Source organism: Panthera tigris, chromosome B2 (assembly GCF_018350195.1).
Source record: "Panthera tigris isolate Pti1 chromosome B2, P.tigris_Pti1_mat1.1, whole genome shotgun sequence".
Taxonomy (NCBI): domain Eukaryota; kingdom Metazoa; phylum Chordata; class Mammalia; order Carnivora; family Felidae; genus Panthera; species Panthera tigris.
In genome coordinates, this window is record NC_056664.1 from 128,774,834 (window position 1) to 128,792,215 (window position 17,382).

The 17,382-nt window shown below is 40.7% G+C and overlaps 1 protein-coding gene across 2 annotated transcripts; it reads left to right on the forward strand.

Moving 5' to 3' along the window:
- The first annotated feature begins 790 nt into the window (after positions 1–790).
- LTV1 (LTV1 ribosome biogenesis factor) lies at positions 791–17,312 on the forward strand. 2 transcript variants are annotated; one of them, XM_007096358.3, is made up of 11 exons: positions 791–2,308; positions 3,305–3,436; positions 5,365–5,538; positions 9,999–10,086; positions 12,134–12,272; positions 12,638–12,893; positions 13,910–14,037; positions 15,725–15,864; positions 16,179–16,231; positions 16,442–16,642; positions 16,772–17,312. In XM_007096358.3, exons 1-11 carry the CDS (start codon positions 2,306–2,308, stop codon positions 16,880–16,882), a joined length of 1,425 nt encoding a protein of 474 aa, XP_007096420.1. In that variant the 5' UTR covers positions 791–2,305; the 3' UTR covers positions 16,883–17,312. The 2 variants fall into 2 exon arrangements, with proteins under 2 accessions (XP_007096420.1, XP_042843189.1); XM_042987255.1 differs by lacking the exons at positions 791–2,308; positions 3,305–3,436; positions 5,365–5,538 and adding an exon at positions 8,115–8,451.
- The last annotated feature ends 70 nt before the right edge of the window (positions 17,313–17,382 follow it).

Genomic DNA, 17,382 nt, shown 5'->3' on the forward strand with positions numbered 1-17,382 from the left:
GCAACTTGAGTCTAAAGACATTTGAGAAAGGTACGGGTTTATAATTTGGCGTAACTGAGTAGTCACAGGGTACAGTGAAAACATTTAGGGTGGGCCCTAGTTTTGAAGAGTATAAGTTTCCTAGGGGCAGAAATGGCTAAGCTAACTGAACAGGAAGGCGAGAGAAAGAAATTTTCAGATGGGCACAAGAAAGTCCATCTGTTTTAGGTACATTTGGGAACTGCAAACAGTTTGACAGGGCTGAGTCATAGAGTGATGTGTGGGGAATAGGAGACACAACACTAAATTGACGGGTAGAGGCCAGATGATAGAAACTCTCAGCTGCTATGCAAGAGTTTGGACTTTATCCTGAGGCCAGGGCATAGACATTGAAAGGTTTTGCACAGGAAAATGACATGATCAGATCAGAGTACTAAAAATGATAAATTTGATAAGAGGGGTAATGAGGTGATATCTTTGGCTATTTAAAAAGTAGAATGGACAGAATTTGCTGGCTGCCTGCTTTATGGTGGTAATGTAGCACATGGTTAAGGGTGTGGCCTTCTTGACCAGATGGGCTACGCATCTAACTTTTCCATTTATTGTGTGACCTTAGGCAAATCACTTCAGTGCTCTGAACTTCAGGCTTTATAAGATTGGCTGTCATCTAACTACAGATTTATCAAGGGAATTAAATGACATAATGAATACAAAGTGAGCGGCACAGTGTGCCTAGTGTATGGCTATATCAGTAAATGTATACAATAACAGAATATTACTCAAAAATTTAAAAACCAGCCAGTTATGGTTAAGTGGTCAGGTCTAGTCAGACTCAGGTTTAAATCCCCGCTCTGCCATTTACTACCTGTAGGACATTTCCTGTGCCTCAGTTTTAGTATTTGTAAGATGATGAAAATGATAGTGCCTCTCAAAGTGTTTGGTAAGGAAGATATGAGATAGTTGAGGCAAAGTGCAAGCATATTAATTCATTTAAACAGATTATTTATTGAGTATATGTGCCAGGCACTATTCTAGGCCCTGAGAATAGACAGGCACAGTAGTAAATAAAACAGATGAAAACAGCACATGGAGCTTAACTATATCAAACATCTGGCACATACAAGTGTTAGGTATTCTATCTGTTACAAAGCATTATTCAAAGACAAGTTCTGTGGTCCTAATCTAAATTATTTCTATAATTTATATCGTAATAAAAGAGTAATATTCCATAAACATTTGTAATAGTAATAGTAAGACAGAGAGACACAATCCAAGATAACTCAGACATTGTAAAGACGCCAGGTATTGGAAAGGGGAAACACATATTTGAGGAAAGATTTGGTGGTTAAGACGATGACTGCATTAACACTTTCTTTTTCCCAGGAAAAGCTGGAAGCGCGCGCGGGCACCTGCCTGAAATCTTCCTAAGAAGGTGTGATTATAGCCTATTTGCTTAAACCACGTTAAAACATTTGAGGAACGACTTGGAAGAAAATAAACATTAGTTTCCTTCTTATAAGATAAGGTATGCAAACACCAGAGATTCCAGACATATTTATTTAGTTCAAATGCCTCTACTTACAACAGAATCTCGGGGGTTTGTGCACCGGATGTTTGAACAAAGACCTGATTAAGCATGGTGCAGCCTAGAATAGCGAGGCCCTGATCCTCCGTTGCTAAGGCAACCAACTCCGCGCTGGCCCAGAGGAGATGGAACCTGAAACCTCGGTGACCCGGCGGGTGGCCACCTTCCTTTTGTGTGTGTGTGTGTGTGTGACCTGGGAGGGTGGCCACCTTCCTTCTGTGTGTGTGTGTGTGTGTGTGTGTGTGTGCGCGCGTGTGTGTTATGGGTGAGAATAGGCCAGGAATACAACGGTCAATGGGGATGCTAGATACGTTGCCTGCCTCTATTCTCGGTAGAGGGCGCTACAAAAGCAAGTTCCTCTGGAAACAGCAACCCCTCTTTCGCGCCTCACCGCCACAAAAGCGCCCAACACTCCCTTTCCTAGCTTACTTAATTTTGGCCGGAAAAGCCCCGCCCCCAAGGGAGAAAATAGCTCCACCTCCCAATAGCTTCTCGCGATCGTTGCGACGGAGCTAGCTATGGGTAACTTCCGGCCGCGACGGCTTCAGCTCTTCGGCGATTGGCCCATTTCCACCGTCTGCGCTTAACTTCCTGTATGGGTTCCGGGGTTGCACGTGTGGAGAGGCCTAAAGACGCAGCTGGGATTCGGGCTTTGCTGGCGTTTTGGTAATAGTCATTTTCTCGGGGCTGGCAGCGTGCCGTCGTCACTCTTCTCTGGAGTGAGCGCCGCGCAGCTGCAACATGGTGAGCACGCCTCGTTGTCTCGGGGACGGGGCGCTCTGGTTTTCCAGACGCCAGGCGGCTTCCTCTGGTGCCAGTGGCTACTGCGGCCAGGGTTTGGGAGGGCTGGCCCAAAGGTGTGGGGAGGCGGCTTGGCGGCCCTGTGCCCCGTATGGGTCACGCTCACCACCGTGGGCATCCTTTGCAGTTTAGAGTGCTTCTCCCACGGCCAGGCCTCCCCGGGGAGTGGAAAGAAGAGAATGGCTTCCCATTTATCCCAAGGGGCCTAAAAAGCCTGTGAACGCAAAACACAAACGTATCACCCTGTGCTTTCTGCAGTTGGGAGGGCGAGTTGGCTGGTTTCTCCAGAGGTTGGAATGCCAGTTGTCTGCTCATCGGGTGTTCTCGGCATAGGCAACTTGTGGGAGAGTCTAAGTTTGGGCCCGAAGCAAGATGGCTTACTCAACTGGGATGATGCTTTCTCAGTTTAGGAAGTCAGAGTTGGGTAGGGTAATAAGAGTGTAGAAATGATGAATCTTACTGTAGTTGTGCAGTCCTGGTTTCACTTAATAGTTGGTACGCGCGGTGCATAACTTGCTGGAAATGGTCTTCCCCAGATTTTCTGTGGCAGGCTCCTCCTTGTCATTCTGGTTCCACCTGTCAGGGACCTTCTCTCAGCACCCAGTCTAAAGTAACTGTTAGTCATTTGTAAGTTACTGCTTTATTTTCTTCACTTGAAATCTTTTTTTACTTATGATTTGCTTGATAAGAGTAGGGACTGTGACCGTCTCATTGCTGTATCCCCAGAACCCATAACAAGGTTTGGCACAAAGTGCCATCAAATGTTTATCGAAGGAAGGTAAGTACAGATTTTCTCCAACATTGTTGATGTTGCTTACCACAGAAATGTGAGTTTTAAAAATCTGTTGACCCTTTATGTAACTTCCTGAAGGTGCCTATGTGGACTGTCGTCTTTTTTATTCTTTTTCAACGGCTTATTCTGATTCCGTTCCTTTGAAGCCTCACAGGAAGAAGAAGCCTTTTATAGAGAAGAAGAAAGCTGTATCTTTTCACCTGGTCCACCGGAGCCAGAGAGATCCTTTAGCCGCGGATGAGACTGCACCCCAGAGGGTTCTATTGCCCACACAGAAAGTAGGTCCTGTTGTATAGCCAATAAGTTTGCGGGCGGACTGTCAGTTTTTAAATAGTTAGCCAGCTGCTATTCTCAGACAACTGTGATCTTCTGGGAAACAAAATCTGTGACTTAATTTTCAGTAAATGTGCTGATTTTTACGTCTTGGGTATTTGATTGAGAGGATAAAGCATCTTTATTTGAGATGTTTAAATGAGCAAATGTTATAAAGTAACAGTGGATATTTACTAAACTAGCTACAGTGCTGCATGATTATTTAGGGCACATCTTTGCTTTCCTGTCATTTCAAAACCACGGACTCCCTTTTGGAGTGATGATAACCTCATCCCTTTTCTCATGAGTTAGCTTTAAAAATGCCAGGAAACCTTTAAAAAGTTGACTTGATGATTGTCAGAGTGTAAGTGTTGGTAAATTTGATAGGAAGTCTTGGAGAACATTGACTGTATCTAGCTTTTTAGTAAAGCCTGCTTGTGTTGTATGTTGGGAAAGGTTTTTTTGCATATAAATACAAGAAATTGTACTTACTTTTCAGGACCCTCTGGTCTTTTAACCCTCCAATTACGTCATAAAATTCTGTGTGTGTGTGTGTGTGTGTGTTTCTTGGCCTGAATTTAAAAAAAAAATTTTTTTTTAATTTTTTAAATTAAAAATTTTTTAATGTTTTAAATTAAAAAGGTTTTAACGTTTTTTATTTATCTTTGAGAAAGAGAGAGAGTGCCAGTGCGGGAGGGGCAGAGAGAGAGGGACACACAGAATCCAAAGCAGGCTTTAGGCTCTGAGCTGTCACCACAGAGCCCAGCACTGGGCTGGAACTCATGAACTGCGAGATCATGACCTCAGCCAAAGTCAGACGCTTAACTGACTGAGCCACCCAGGTGCCCTGGCTGAATTTTTTTAATTGAACTGTAGTTAGACATACAATGTTACATTACTTTCAGGTGTACGGCATAGTGATTTGACAAGTCTGTACGTTAAGCTGTGCTCACCACAAGCATAGTTACCATCTGTCGCTGAACAATGCTATTATAGTACCATTGGCCATATTCCCTATGCCGTACCTTTTATTTCCACGACTTAACTCATTCTATAACTGGAAGACTATCTCCTGTTCCCCTTCACCCATTTGCCCATCCCCCCACCCTCCCCTTTAGCAGTCATCAGTTTTGTTCTCTGTATTTATGGATCTGCTTCTGCTTGTTTTTTTTTCTTTTTTTAGATTCCACACATAAGTAAAATCATATATGTTTGTCTTTCTCTGACTTACTTCGTTTAGCATAATACTCTTTAGGTCTGTCCATGTTGCAGTGGCAAGAACTCACTGTTTTTGTTTTTATGGCAGAGTAATACTCCATTGTGTGTGTATGTGTGTATATATCCACACTACATCTTTATCCGTTCCTCTGTCAGTGGACACTTGGGTTGTTTCCATATCTTGGTTGTTGTAAATAATACTGCAGTCAACATGGGAGTCCATATATTTCTTTCAAATTAGTGTTTTCATTTTCTTTGAGTAAATCGTAGTGGAATTACTGGATTATATGATATTCCAATTAATTTTTTGAGGAACTCCATTCTCTTTTCCACAGTGACTTCACCAGTTTATATTCCCACCAACAGTGCACGAGTGTTCCTTTTTCTCCACATTCTCGCCAACACTTGTTATTTCTTTTTTTTCTACCTTGGCTTGAATTGTTGCACAGAAATGTCTAGTAGAAGCAGTAATTGTTTTCATTCCATTTAACTTTTATATAGCACTTGGGTTTAGAATCTCTGTTTTTCCTGAGTTTTCAAGAATTCTTTGTCTCATTCTTATTAGCCACATCTTTCGTGTGCCACCTGCCTCCTATTCTGAAAGCTGTGTTCACTGGAAGGTTCCTGTGGTTTGTGCTTGGAAGAGGTGCTGATTCCATTTTGTTTATTATCCTAGATAAATGACGAAGAACGGCGAGCAGAACAGAGGAAGTACGGTGTGTTCTTTGATGATGGCTATGACTATCTGCAGCACCTGAAGGAACCATCTGGGCCCTCAGAGCTGGTTCTCACAAGTGCCTTCAGTGCACCCAACAGAAGAGACGAAAAAGAAGGAAGTTTAGAAATTTCAGTAAGACTTTTTATCAATATGTGTGGGAGCGAGTGAAGAAACCACCATTTATAAATCAAGATAACTAGGGCGAGAAATGGTGTCAATCTGAACACAAAAATAAGCCACGCTCTCACTTGAAATCATGTATGTGTGTGCGCGCATAGGAGAGAGTAGGCTTCCTGTTCTCTGGTGGCAGCGGTTGGAAGTTGCAGCCTTTGACGGGGTTAGAACCTTTCATTAGTAGATGTAGCCATGTTAGAAAGCACCTTCCGATAGAGGAAAAGGAGCTGACATTCGATGCGTTAACTATTTAGTGTCATCAACTGTCTTCTAAGGTGGAACTTAATTTTTGTGGAATGTTTAGATCTTTAACAGTTGTAAAAAGCTGTAGGCTGACCAGAAGAGAATAGAAGCAATAGATATCATAATGAAGTTTCTGATACTCTTCTCAACAAAAATGCAGTGTACTTTAATTTTTTCTTTAAAGTATAAGCTAGAGCACATATTTCTGTGAAATTAGTACTACCAACTTAAGTTCTGTTTCCTTGTTTATGTTCGGGATACTCGTGTCATATGACTTTATCTTTTTATTTAGTATTAGTATACAGTAAATTTTCCTGTGAAACTTTTATATCATCTAACACTTAAAAAAAGCTATTTATTTATTGGGTTTGTTGACAAAAAGAAGAGTTAAAAAGGGCACGAATTTCTCCTGCTTCTCATTCTTCAATCCTGTCATGGTCTAGGTATTGTTTTCCTCAGTGAAGTGTGATCATAGCCCCTTCAGTCTCTAGCTTGTTGCTTAAGGAGAGTCAAAGGGGTTGCATTTCAGGGTATCATCCCAAAGGAAGGTAATAACTGCAGCTGCTCTCGTTCACTCCCTAGGTTATAGCTCTCTTGTAAGGCTGCATAGTCCACTCCACAGCCCTGTCCCACTCCCGCTGGGCTGTGTCCCACAGCCCACTCCCACATCTCTGTCCTAACAGAACCAGCTTCTGTACTGCTTCTTTCCCAAGGTGATATTACTATCAGGAGTAGGGTAGGTATCTTATTGGCTCACCTCCTTCCATGACCCAGTGAGGGAGGGAAGAGGGTCTGGTAGTGCTTCACCTTTATCTTTTTTTTTTTTTAACGTTTCTTTATTTTTGGGAGACAGAGTGAGAGGGAGACACAGAATCCAAAGCAGGCTCCAGGCTCTGAGCTGTCAGCACAGAACCCAATGAAGGACTCAGATCCATGAACTATGAGATCATGACCAGAGCTAAAGTTGGATGCTTAACTGACCGAGCTACCCAGGTGCCCCTTGCTTCAACTTTATTTTAGGGAGAAAAGTCTTAATAAAGTTCTTACATTTTTCTGGCTGAATTGTATTGGCTTTTAAAAGATTAGCTTTTTAAGGGGCACCTGGATGGCTCTGTTGGGCTTTGGCTCGGGTCATGATCTCGCGGTTCACGGGTCTCAGCCCCACGTCGGGCTCTGTGTTGACAGCTGCAGAGCCCAGAGCCTGCTTCTGATCCTGTGTCTCTCTGCCCCTCCCCCACTCATGCTCTGTCTCTGTCTCTCAAAAATGAATAAATTGTTAAAAAATTAAAAAAATTAGCTTTTGAAAGATTAAGTTTTAATCCTCAGTTAATTTTGGGTAAAAGTAATCACTGTCTAATTGGCTTTGTAAGAGAATAACGCTCTTAAATGGATGCTTCAGTGATATTTACAAGGGTGAGTGAATTCTATTTAAAAACAAAAATGCCATCTGTTTTCTGTAGCATGATGCAAAAATATGGATGAGTCCTTTGTGCTTTTTTGATTTTAAGTATTTTGTAACAAACTGCCAAAGTTGAGTAAACCAGAAATATTGAATAAACCCTAGAAACAGGAAATGAAGCAGTACAGAAGTAGTCCTGTGTGAGCAGCTCGATTGTCACATGAAGGAAAGGAGGTCCTGCTGTGGTAGAAAGCAGCTGGGCAAACTCAGCAGAGTTCACAACTACTGCAACCAATAAAAAACATACACATTTTTTTAAATGTTTACTTTATTTATTTTGAGAGAGAGCATGAGCAGGGAGGGGTAGAGAGAGACAGTCCTAAGCAGGCTCCGTGCCGTATCAGTGCAGTGCCCGACAAGAGGCTCAATATCACAAACTGAGATCATCACCTGAGCCGAAATCAAGAGTCATGCGCTTAACCAACTGAGCCAGCTAGGTGCCTCCACCTTTCTTTTTTAAGAACGTAATCCCTAAACTCTGTGATTGTGATTCTTTGACTGTTTTTCAAAATTCGAAAAATACCTCCAAAGGTGAATTCACTAAACACAAGCTGATCCTCCCTTTTATCTTTTTAAGGTTTATTCATTTTTCAGAGACAAAGTGTGAGTGGGGGAGGGGCACAAAGAGAAGGAGACAAAGAATCTGAAGCAGGATCCAGGCTCTGAGCTGTCAACACAGATCCCGACGTGGGGCTCAAACTCCTAGACTAGCAAGATCATGACCTGAGCTGAAGTTGGAGGCTTAACGGACTGAGCCACCCAGGTGCCCCTGATCCTTTTTTTAATCCCAACTTCCAAGAATAGATAATCAGAATATCTTACAAACAAAACAAAACTACATACATATTTTATAATTTTTAAAAAGTAATTTATCAAAAGTCGTTAAATTGTGCACTTTAAGTGGCTGAATTGTATCATATGTTAATCCTATCCCAGTAAAGCTGTTTTTTCTTTAAAAAAAGAACTCTGTAGCAGAAACCAGATCTTTCCCTATACTTTATGCCACCAAGAAGTGCCTTTTGGAAGCTAAGTTTGCTTGGCGTGCACTACTCCATAGCTTTTACTCATGCTCCTCAGAGGTTTCCGGTTCCACATGCTCCATGAGCCAGCGAGAACCAACATCTCAGCTATCTGCCTGCTACTAGACTGAGGATATGGTGGGTGATGAGGTACATGAGACAGATAACATGTGGTGCCCCTCACATTGGTAACTATTTGATTGAAAAAAGATCAAACAGAGCATAAGGACCAGTCAGTTATATGTGCGAGCGTAAGTGGAGGTATTTGTGTGGTATGAAGAATGAAAAAGATTTCGCCCAAAGGAAAGTTCTGGGAAAGTGATCAAGAAGGCCTTCATGGAGGAGGGAGAAACTGAGCTGGACACTAAAGGGTGGGTCGTATTGAAGAGAGGAAGGAAACATTCCAGTTAGAAGGGGCATAGGTAGTAGTTGGATCAGTGTGTGACATGTGTGCTCCATAAATTACTTTGAATTATCCCATGATGTGAGGAACTGGACCTGAGTTACATGGCGGTCATCTTACCAGAGGTACTGAGTAACAGTAATTTGGATACGTAGAATAGGCCTGGATTTTACAGACCCTGAAAATCAGGAGTGAAAAATCAAAACCCATTACAAGTTTGAGAAGGTCACTTTATAAAATATTACAGGAGTGTCAATCCAGAAGTGATGTGAAGGTTGGATTAGGTGTGGACTAGCTAAGCAGTGGTGGTAGTAATCTACATCTTGGTTAGCCATGAGCAAGATGGTGCCTGAAAGACTGATGTGAAATCACTTTATACAAGAGAGTTCAAAGGGTTCTAGGGATGGAGAGATGATTTATGACCATCCCAGGATTTAAGATACCCAGTTCAGGGAAATGCTCTGCTATTAACCAGAAATTGGCATGTTATCTCAGTTCAAGAGGGAAAAGATTAAATTTTGAGACGAGGACAGTGGCATTGCAAAATCTGGATTTGAATCCCAGAACTTCACTTAACGAGCACTTTGAGGCAGGCATGGCATTTGATCTTTCTTAGCTTTTGTTGACTAAAACATGCTGATATCTCAAGAGCATTAAATGGAATAATACTGGAGAACACTTTGAAGTATTGCTTTGAAGCTGCTTGTTGCTTCAGCTGATGGAATATACATGTTTAAGATATTTAACTGGAGCATAAGTGGGAGAGAATGCAGGATATAGTTGTATTAATTTTCCTGGGACTGCCATAGCAAATTACCACACATTACCACTGGGTGGCTTAAAACAACGGAAATGTAATCTGTCACAGCTCTGGAAGTCAGAAGTCCAAAAGTAACCTTTCAGCAGCATTGCTTGCGTTGTGGGGGCTCAGGGCAAGAACGCTGTCCACACCTATCTCCTCGCTCTTGGTGGTTACCAGCAGTCCTTGGTGTTCCTTGGCTTTCAGAGACCCATTGCTCCAGTCCACTTGAATCTTCCCATGGCATTCTCCCCTGTGGCTTCGTGTCTTCACATGGCCTTCTTACAGGGACACACCAGTCTTGATGAATTAATTAGGGCCCACCATAATCTCCTGTCACCTCATCTTAACTAATTACATCTGCAAGGATCCTATTTCCTAATGAGGTCACATTCTGAGCTATTGGGTGGGCAAGAATTTGGGGTGGGGGGAGGACACTTCAACCCAGTTCAGAAGTATTTCTGAATCTAACCATTGTGTAATTTCTCTTTCAAGACCACGGGAATTCAGTTGCCTTCTTCAGTATTTGCATCAGAGTTTGAGGAAGATGTTGGATTGTTGAATAAAGCCGCTCCTGTTTCAGGTGTGCTTGATTTCTTGAACTTTTCAAGTGATTTGATCTGTGTTTTACAAACAAAGCATAGTAATGATAGTTTTTCTGTCTCTGATAAAGTGATGAAACAATTTGAGATGTGTGTAAATTCAGATTAGCGGTCATTAGGAAAGGATGAGTGAACAGGATACTTTTTCATTGCCATCAAATTCTTAGTCTTTGAAGTTCCTTTTTGGAGAGGAAAGTAAGAAAACTGTTTTTGGAGATCCAGTAGGGGAATTTTAACCTGGACCTAGCCTCTTGCAGTGGAAACGATGATGTTCGGTTAGCCTTAACATGTATATAGACTTGGGGACGCTTGGGTGGCTTAGTTGGGTAAGCATCCGACTCTTGATTTCGACTAAGGTCATGATCCTAGGGTTGTGGGATTGAGCATGGAACCTGCCTGAGATTCATTCTCCCTCCCTCTCCCCCCTGCTCATGCACTCTCCCTCTCTCTAAAAAACAAAACAAACCCCCCAAACATACTTATGATAGACTAAATCTGCTTTCAGAATTTCTCCCAAGAGTGTATTTTATGGAGGTCCATTTTACCACCTGTTGCAGATACACTGAAAAGTTGTTTTATTTATTTTTACTATCAACATTGTATTTTAGAACAAACAGAAGTGATGTTTGGTATTTTCTCTTGAATTGTCTTAATTATTAATATTTGCCTTGTAGCATTCATTCGTTCATTCCACAGATTTTTGAGTTACCACTATATGATGGGCTCTGGGCTTAAACCAGAATAAAGCATGATATCTGACTTCAGGGAATTTATTATGAGTTGGGAAAGATGGATAATAAAGAAGAAATTACAGTTAATTGTGCAAGTGAATAAATGGTTTAGGTAATAGTGGGCAAGTTGTCCTGGAGAAAATGGTGTCTGTTATTTCTTAAGTAGAAGTTAGGCAGGTGGATGAGGAGGGGGGTGGGAAGGAGAGGATATTCTAAACAGGAAGCTGCATGTGCAAAATTGAGAGAACATGAATACAGGAAACCATATTTTAGCATGCCTAGAATGAGGCAAGAATTAGTATGAAATGAGGCTGGAGAGTCCAGCAGGGGCCATGTTATGAGGGGGGGTTGGAATGGAAGCCATGTCAGTTTACAAGTTTGAACTTGAGGTTTTTCATAGACTCTATTTTTACACACAGAAGACCATAGCTGAAGAAATAGGATTTATGAAACTCTCCTAGGCTAGAAGTTTAACAGGCCACACATACTTAGAGTTACTTTTTTTTAAGCTTATTTATCTTAAGAGAGCGAGAGCAAGCACACATGCACCAGGGAGGGAGGGAGGGAGGGAGGGAGGGAGAGGGAGAGAGAGAATGAGAGAATCCCAAGAAGGCTCCATGCTGTCAGCGCATAGCCCGATGTGGGACTCCAACCCACAAACTGTGAGATCACCACCTGAGCTGAAATCCAGTCAGACATTTAACCCACTAGCCACCCAGATGTCCCAATTTGAGTTACTTCTTACAGGTGAATTTAAAATCTGATTCTAACTGCAGGTGTATGCTGTGAATTTTATAAGTAGACGAAGTTTAACATAGTCTGTAATGCAAGAGGTTTTATGATTTGAGTACTGAAGCCAGAGGTATTTTTTCCCCATCTCCTCCCATTCAACCCTCTCTATGTCTGTTCCACACTAGACTAAAAGTTTTTTTTAATTTTTAATTTTTTTTTTTATTTTTTTCAATGTTTATTTATTTTTGAGAGACAGCATGAGTGGGGGAGGGGCAGAGAGAGAGGGAGACACAGAATCTGAAGCAGGCTTCAGGCTCTGAGCTGCCGGCACAGAGCCTGACGCGGGGCTCGAACCCACGAACTGGGAGATCATGACCTGAGCTGAAGTTGGATGCTTAACCAACTGAGCCACCCAGGTGCCCCTGAACTTAAAGTTTTTAATCATTTTTTTAATCCTCAATACATTGATAGGTAGAATGTGGCATAGAAGAGGTACTCAGATTATGTTACAGAAATGGATGTTGTTTTCTTGGGAATTCGTGCTCAGTTTTTGTTTTCCTTCTAGGACCTCGACTGGATTTTGATCCTGACATCGTTGCGGCTCTTGATGATGATTTTGACTTTGATAATCCAGACAATCTGCTGGAAGATGATTTTATTCTTCAGGCCAATAAGCCAACAGAGGAAGATGGAATGGATATACAGTACGTGTTGTTTCTTTCAAATTGGGAATGAACTGACTGTTGGTTCTTCTGTAGGGTGGTATCTATAGAATGTTAAAACTGCAAGAGACCTTTGAGAACATTTAGTGTGAGGCTTTTGTATTTTAGAGCAGAAAATGTGAGACTTGAGGTCTTTACAAATTGACGATAGGTGGGGCTAAAGTCCAAGTTGCCTGATGGCTGGTTCATTACTTTTCCAGCCATACCAGACAGGTCAGGCAGCACAGCTGTTCCTGCCTTAAACAGGAATCCTCCCTGAAATACCCTCAAATTTTACTTGTGTAAAGTCATTTGGTTCTGTTGTTTCTCAAGTTGTTTTGACAGTTAATTTATGACTCTGACTTTAGGAAATCTGAGGCTGAAGATGACAGTGAGTGGGAAGATGTGGATGATGAGAAGGAAAGAGGTAGAGATGACGATAACTATGGCTCTGCGGGCTCATCAGATGAGGCCATGTCTGTCCCTGGAAAACCTCCTGGGGCTGTAGAAAATCATTTGTTCTGGGAAGAGGAAACTAAAAGTCGCTTTACTGAGTATTCTATAACATCCTCAGTCATGAGAAGAAATGAACAGCTGACTCTTCATGATGAGAGATTTGAGAAGGTAAGGTCCCCAGATAAGGAACCTTTTGATACTGGTTCCTGGTAAATTTCTTATGACATCGGAACTCAAAGCCAAAACTTTCAACGTTAGAAATCGCCTGTCTTATTAAAACAGATCACAAAACCATCCTAGTTTTAATTCTGGAAAGAATGCATATAGATCTGAGACAGCTGATAGAACTTCCTGACTTTCCTTAGAGAGGTTTGATATTTTGATAATGAGAGTCTGACTCCAATCCCCAAGATTATGCTGTTTTCCTCAAGCATTGGCCTGAGCATAAACAAAATTCCATTACTTTTCTGTTTTTTTGTGTATGTTTGCTCACTGATATAGCCCCAAGTCTAATGTGGTATCTGGCATATGGTAGGAATTCAGACTGTTCAGCAAATGATGAATGGGTGGATGGTTGGTTTCCTTTAGAGTGAATCTTAAAGGTTCTAATTTTGCTACCTTTTCACTAAGTACCAGTAGGTGAACTGTTACTACAAATAACCTCACTCTTCAGGATTCACATCATCCCATTTACTCTTAACAGAGTTTGAATAATACAGTAAACATCTAAACAAGAATGAAATTTGTAACTAAGCCCCCTTAAAGTCTGCATAATCACTGCATAATCTGTAGAATCTGAGGTAAAGATTTCTACCTAGCATTGTTCTCTAAGCTGGACAGAATGATCATCTTTCACTTTCATTAAATGGCAGCCTATTTTCCATCTAAGTGTAAGTCTTAAAGTACTGGGTAGAATGTCTTCCACATACCATTGTAATGGTGCTTGTGATCTCATGGTAGTGCTTAAGTAATTGTGTAGAAAGGAAATTAATGTAAAAACCAGGGTGCTTAGCTGACTGAGTTGGTGGAGCCTGTGACTCATGATCTCAGGGTTGCGAGTTCAAGTCCCACCTTGGGTGTAGAGATTACCTTTAAAAAAAACTTAAAAAAAAAAAAAGTAACATTTTAAACGCTATAGTTTTAAAACATTTTTTTTCATGGTATCTTTTCTCTTTATATACAAGTTTTATGAGCAGTATGACGATGATGAAATTGGAGCTCTGGATAATGCTGAATTGGAAGGTTCCATTCAAGTAGACAGCAATCGCTTAGAGGAAGTCTTGAATGACTACTATAAAGAGAAGGCAGAGAAGTACGTGCCTTTTCCTTGTTCACTTACTTTTTTTTCACTTTCATTTTTCTGCATGTTTTCTTAATGCATTTCCATCCATCATTAAAATAGTGTTTATTGTCTCAAATGGAGGGTAGACTCAGCTCAAGACAAAGTAGTATTTTCTAGCTCTTAGTTCCAAAAGGTTTTTAAAAACCATAGCAGAGATAAAAGATGAAAAACAAAGTATAATTGTTTTGCAAGGGTCAGATCCTTGAGAGAGATGGTCTTTAGATTTCTGAAAACATTATTTTCAAGTTGAGGAAATCTATTGGATTCAATAAAGCTGAATTTCTCTAGAGAGTGAGTAGGTAAGGATTCTTTCTGTCTTTATTTCTCTTTTTTATAGGAGGAAGGGTGATGATTAGATATTGGGTACCAGAGGACCAGAGTTCTAAGTCCATAGTTGAGAGGATACAAGAATGAAAGGAGCATCTTGGTTACAGGGAACACTGCCCATGTGAAAAGAACATTCTGAGAGCTTTACTTGATAGGATTATTTTATTGAGAGAAGGTGTTAATGAACGAGGAGACTTCGTACCTGAAGTTGGTATGGAGCTCGGAGGCATGACAAGCAGGGTGACTTTTCTTTCTTTCATTTTCAAATAAAGTTTTTAGTTCAACATCTGAATCTAGAAAATCACCCAGTCAGAATCTATATTGAGAAAATGGTATGTTTCCTTCAGTGTTGACTCACATTTTGATATTGAGGTTCAGAAGCTGACTGTAACTTTGGGTGGGAACATACTGAGAACCACTTTCTTTATGGCTCTGACCTGAGAGTCAACAATTGAAGGGCTTGAGGGTTAGAGTGGGGAGGTGCAAGATCACATTCCACTTGGAGAATAAGGTGGTGCTTTTAGCCTCCTTGGCTGAAGAATTCTGACTTCTGATTATATATGCTCTTCTTCTCATCTTTCTGAAATGCCAGGCATTCTGAGAAGTTGATTTTTGTGGCTCATAGAAAAATAAGAATTTGTCTCTCCAGCCATATTAGTATAACTTTATGGCCAAATATTTGGCAAATCAGCATCCATATTGAGGTGATTTTTCTGCGAGAAACTAATGAAGTGTTTACGTCTGCTGGAAGGGTCTCCTATTCTGTGATCACTATCACTTGCAGATCCTACAGTGGAACAAGGGCTACATATATTGAGTGAATTGTTCGATCACTTTGGAGAGACAGATTGGGTAGTAACTTTTCGAGGCTTTAAGAAGACCATGTTTTAGGAAAGCTGCCATCTTGTTTATTGTAACCTTGCAGAGATCTCTTTTCTCTCAGCGGAATGAACGTTGGGGCTGGGGAGAGCTGGGATTTTTTTGAAATGCTGTTGTTTCTGGGGCGCCTGGGTGGCTCAGTCGGTTGGACGTCCAACTTCGGCTCAGGTCATGATCTCACAGTTTGTGTGTTCGAGCCCTGCGTAGACCTCTCTGTTGACAGCTCAGAGCCTGGAGCCTGCTTCAGAGCCTATCTTCCCCTCTCTCTGCCCCTTCCCCGCTCTCACTCTGTCTGTCTTTCAAAATAAAGGTACACACACACAAATTTGAAATACTGTTGTTTCCATAGCTCGTCAAACATCCATACCGGTTTTAGTAACATACAGAATAATAATGGGTGGTGTTTTGTTTTTCCCTCTTTTGCTGCCTTTTTCAAAAACTCAATGAAAAGTTGTGTAAAACTGAATACTCTGGAACCCTTTGAGGATCAGGACCTGCTAATGAATGAACTGGATGGGTCTGAGGAGGAAGAGATTGTTACTGTAGTTCTTGAAGAAGCTAAAGAGAAGTGGGATTGTGAATCTATTTGTAGTAAGTATTTTGGTGTCCTTTTTACTGATAAAGGTATGGTAGTGATTTTAAAGTATTGAATACATCAGTATTTTGAAAAAGTATGTTTTCTGTGAAAATGATTTAGAAAAAGTAACATTCCTGTTACTAAGTTGCAAAAAATTTCAAAACATCTATAATAAGAGAGACTCTGCCATTTTGGCCCCTACGCTATAATAACAGAGACTTCATTAAAGTATGAAAAGATCAAAGTTGGGAAGAAAGTAGGAACTCAGTAATGTTTTCTGAATTGAAAGTGTTCTTATTGATACGTGTTTATTTGGTTTTTTTTAAAGGTACATACTCCAATTTATATAACCATCCGCAAATTATCAAGTATCAACCAAAGGTAAGTCCTGGTGTCCTGAGCTACTTGAAGTATGCAATGCAGAAAACAGTGGACGAGTCATTTTTTCACGGTAGCTGTATCCTTTTGTGGCTGGAAACACTATTGGGAAGAGCAACACATGATATGTCATTGGTGAGCTGTGTGTGTGTGTGAGCTCTTTTTTAATAGGAATGGGAAATGACCTTAGTATGATTTTTGTTTTTATTTCAGCCCAAACAAATCCAAATATCTTCTAAAACAGGAATACCTCTCAATGTCTTACCTAAGAAAGGACTCACAGCAAAGCAAGTTGAAAGAATGCAGATGATTAATGGCAGTGATCTGCCAAAGGTGTCAACCCAACCTCGATCTAAAAACGAAAGCAAAGAAGATAAAAGAACGAGAAAGCAGGCTATAAAAGAGGAACGCAAGGTGAAGTACTTTTCTCAAATGGAAGATTTACAAAGAGCTTATGGGTGCAGTGGTCATAGAGATTTTCTTTTGTAAAATTAGTTTGCATTTGTTTGAAGATTTGAATAACACTAATGTATTCTTATACAGGAACGGAGAGTGGAGAAGAAAGCTAACAAATTAGCCTTCAAACTGGAGAAAAGAAGGCAGGAAAAGGAGTTGTTGAACTTGAAGAATAATGTTGAGGGTCTCAAGCTATGACAGTAGAACATTTAGGAAAAGGTGCCTTCCCCATTGGGGCTCTTTGTTATGTTCAGTAATGTACAAGGATCTTCAAAGAGACAAAAGTGTGTAATCTGCCATTTTTACTAGCAAGTATTTATACTACCAAGTTTTCTGTGCCATCTGTCTTGTAAATATTGTAACATTTAAAAAATATTACAAACGTAGAATATGCTCTGAAATAAATGATGTCACAAATGTGAAATGTTTGGATGAGTTGAAGGAAAACATCTTCATAATGTAAATGGAATTGGTGTATTCTTCATTTATTTGTATGATTGTCCCAGCTGTCTTTTGCAGATGTTCTCAAATATTTCTTTGAAACCTCTCCACTCCTTTTCAGGAGTTAAGTGGTTTAATTTGCTGTATGTAGAAAAGTGACCCCAATAAACCCCATTTTGAAATGCTATGTGGTAAGAGTTTTCCTGAGAAGATTCCACTGGTAAGAAACTAAGTTTCCCCTGCTGTATGCAAAGGCC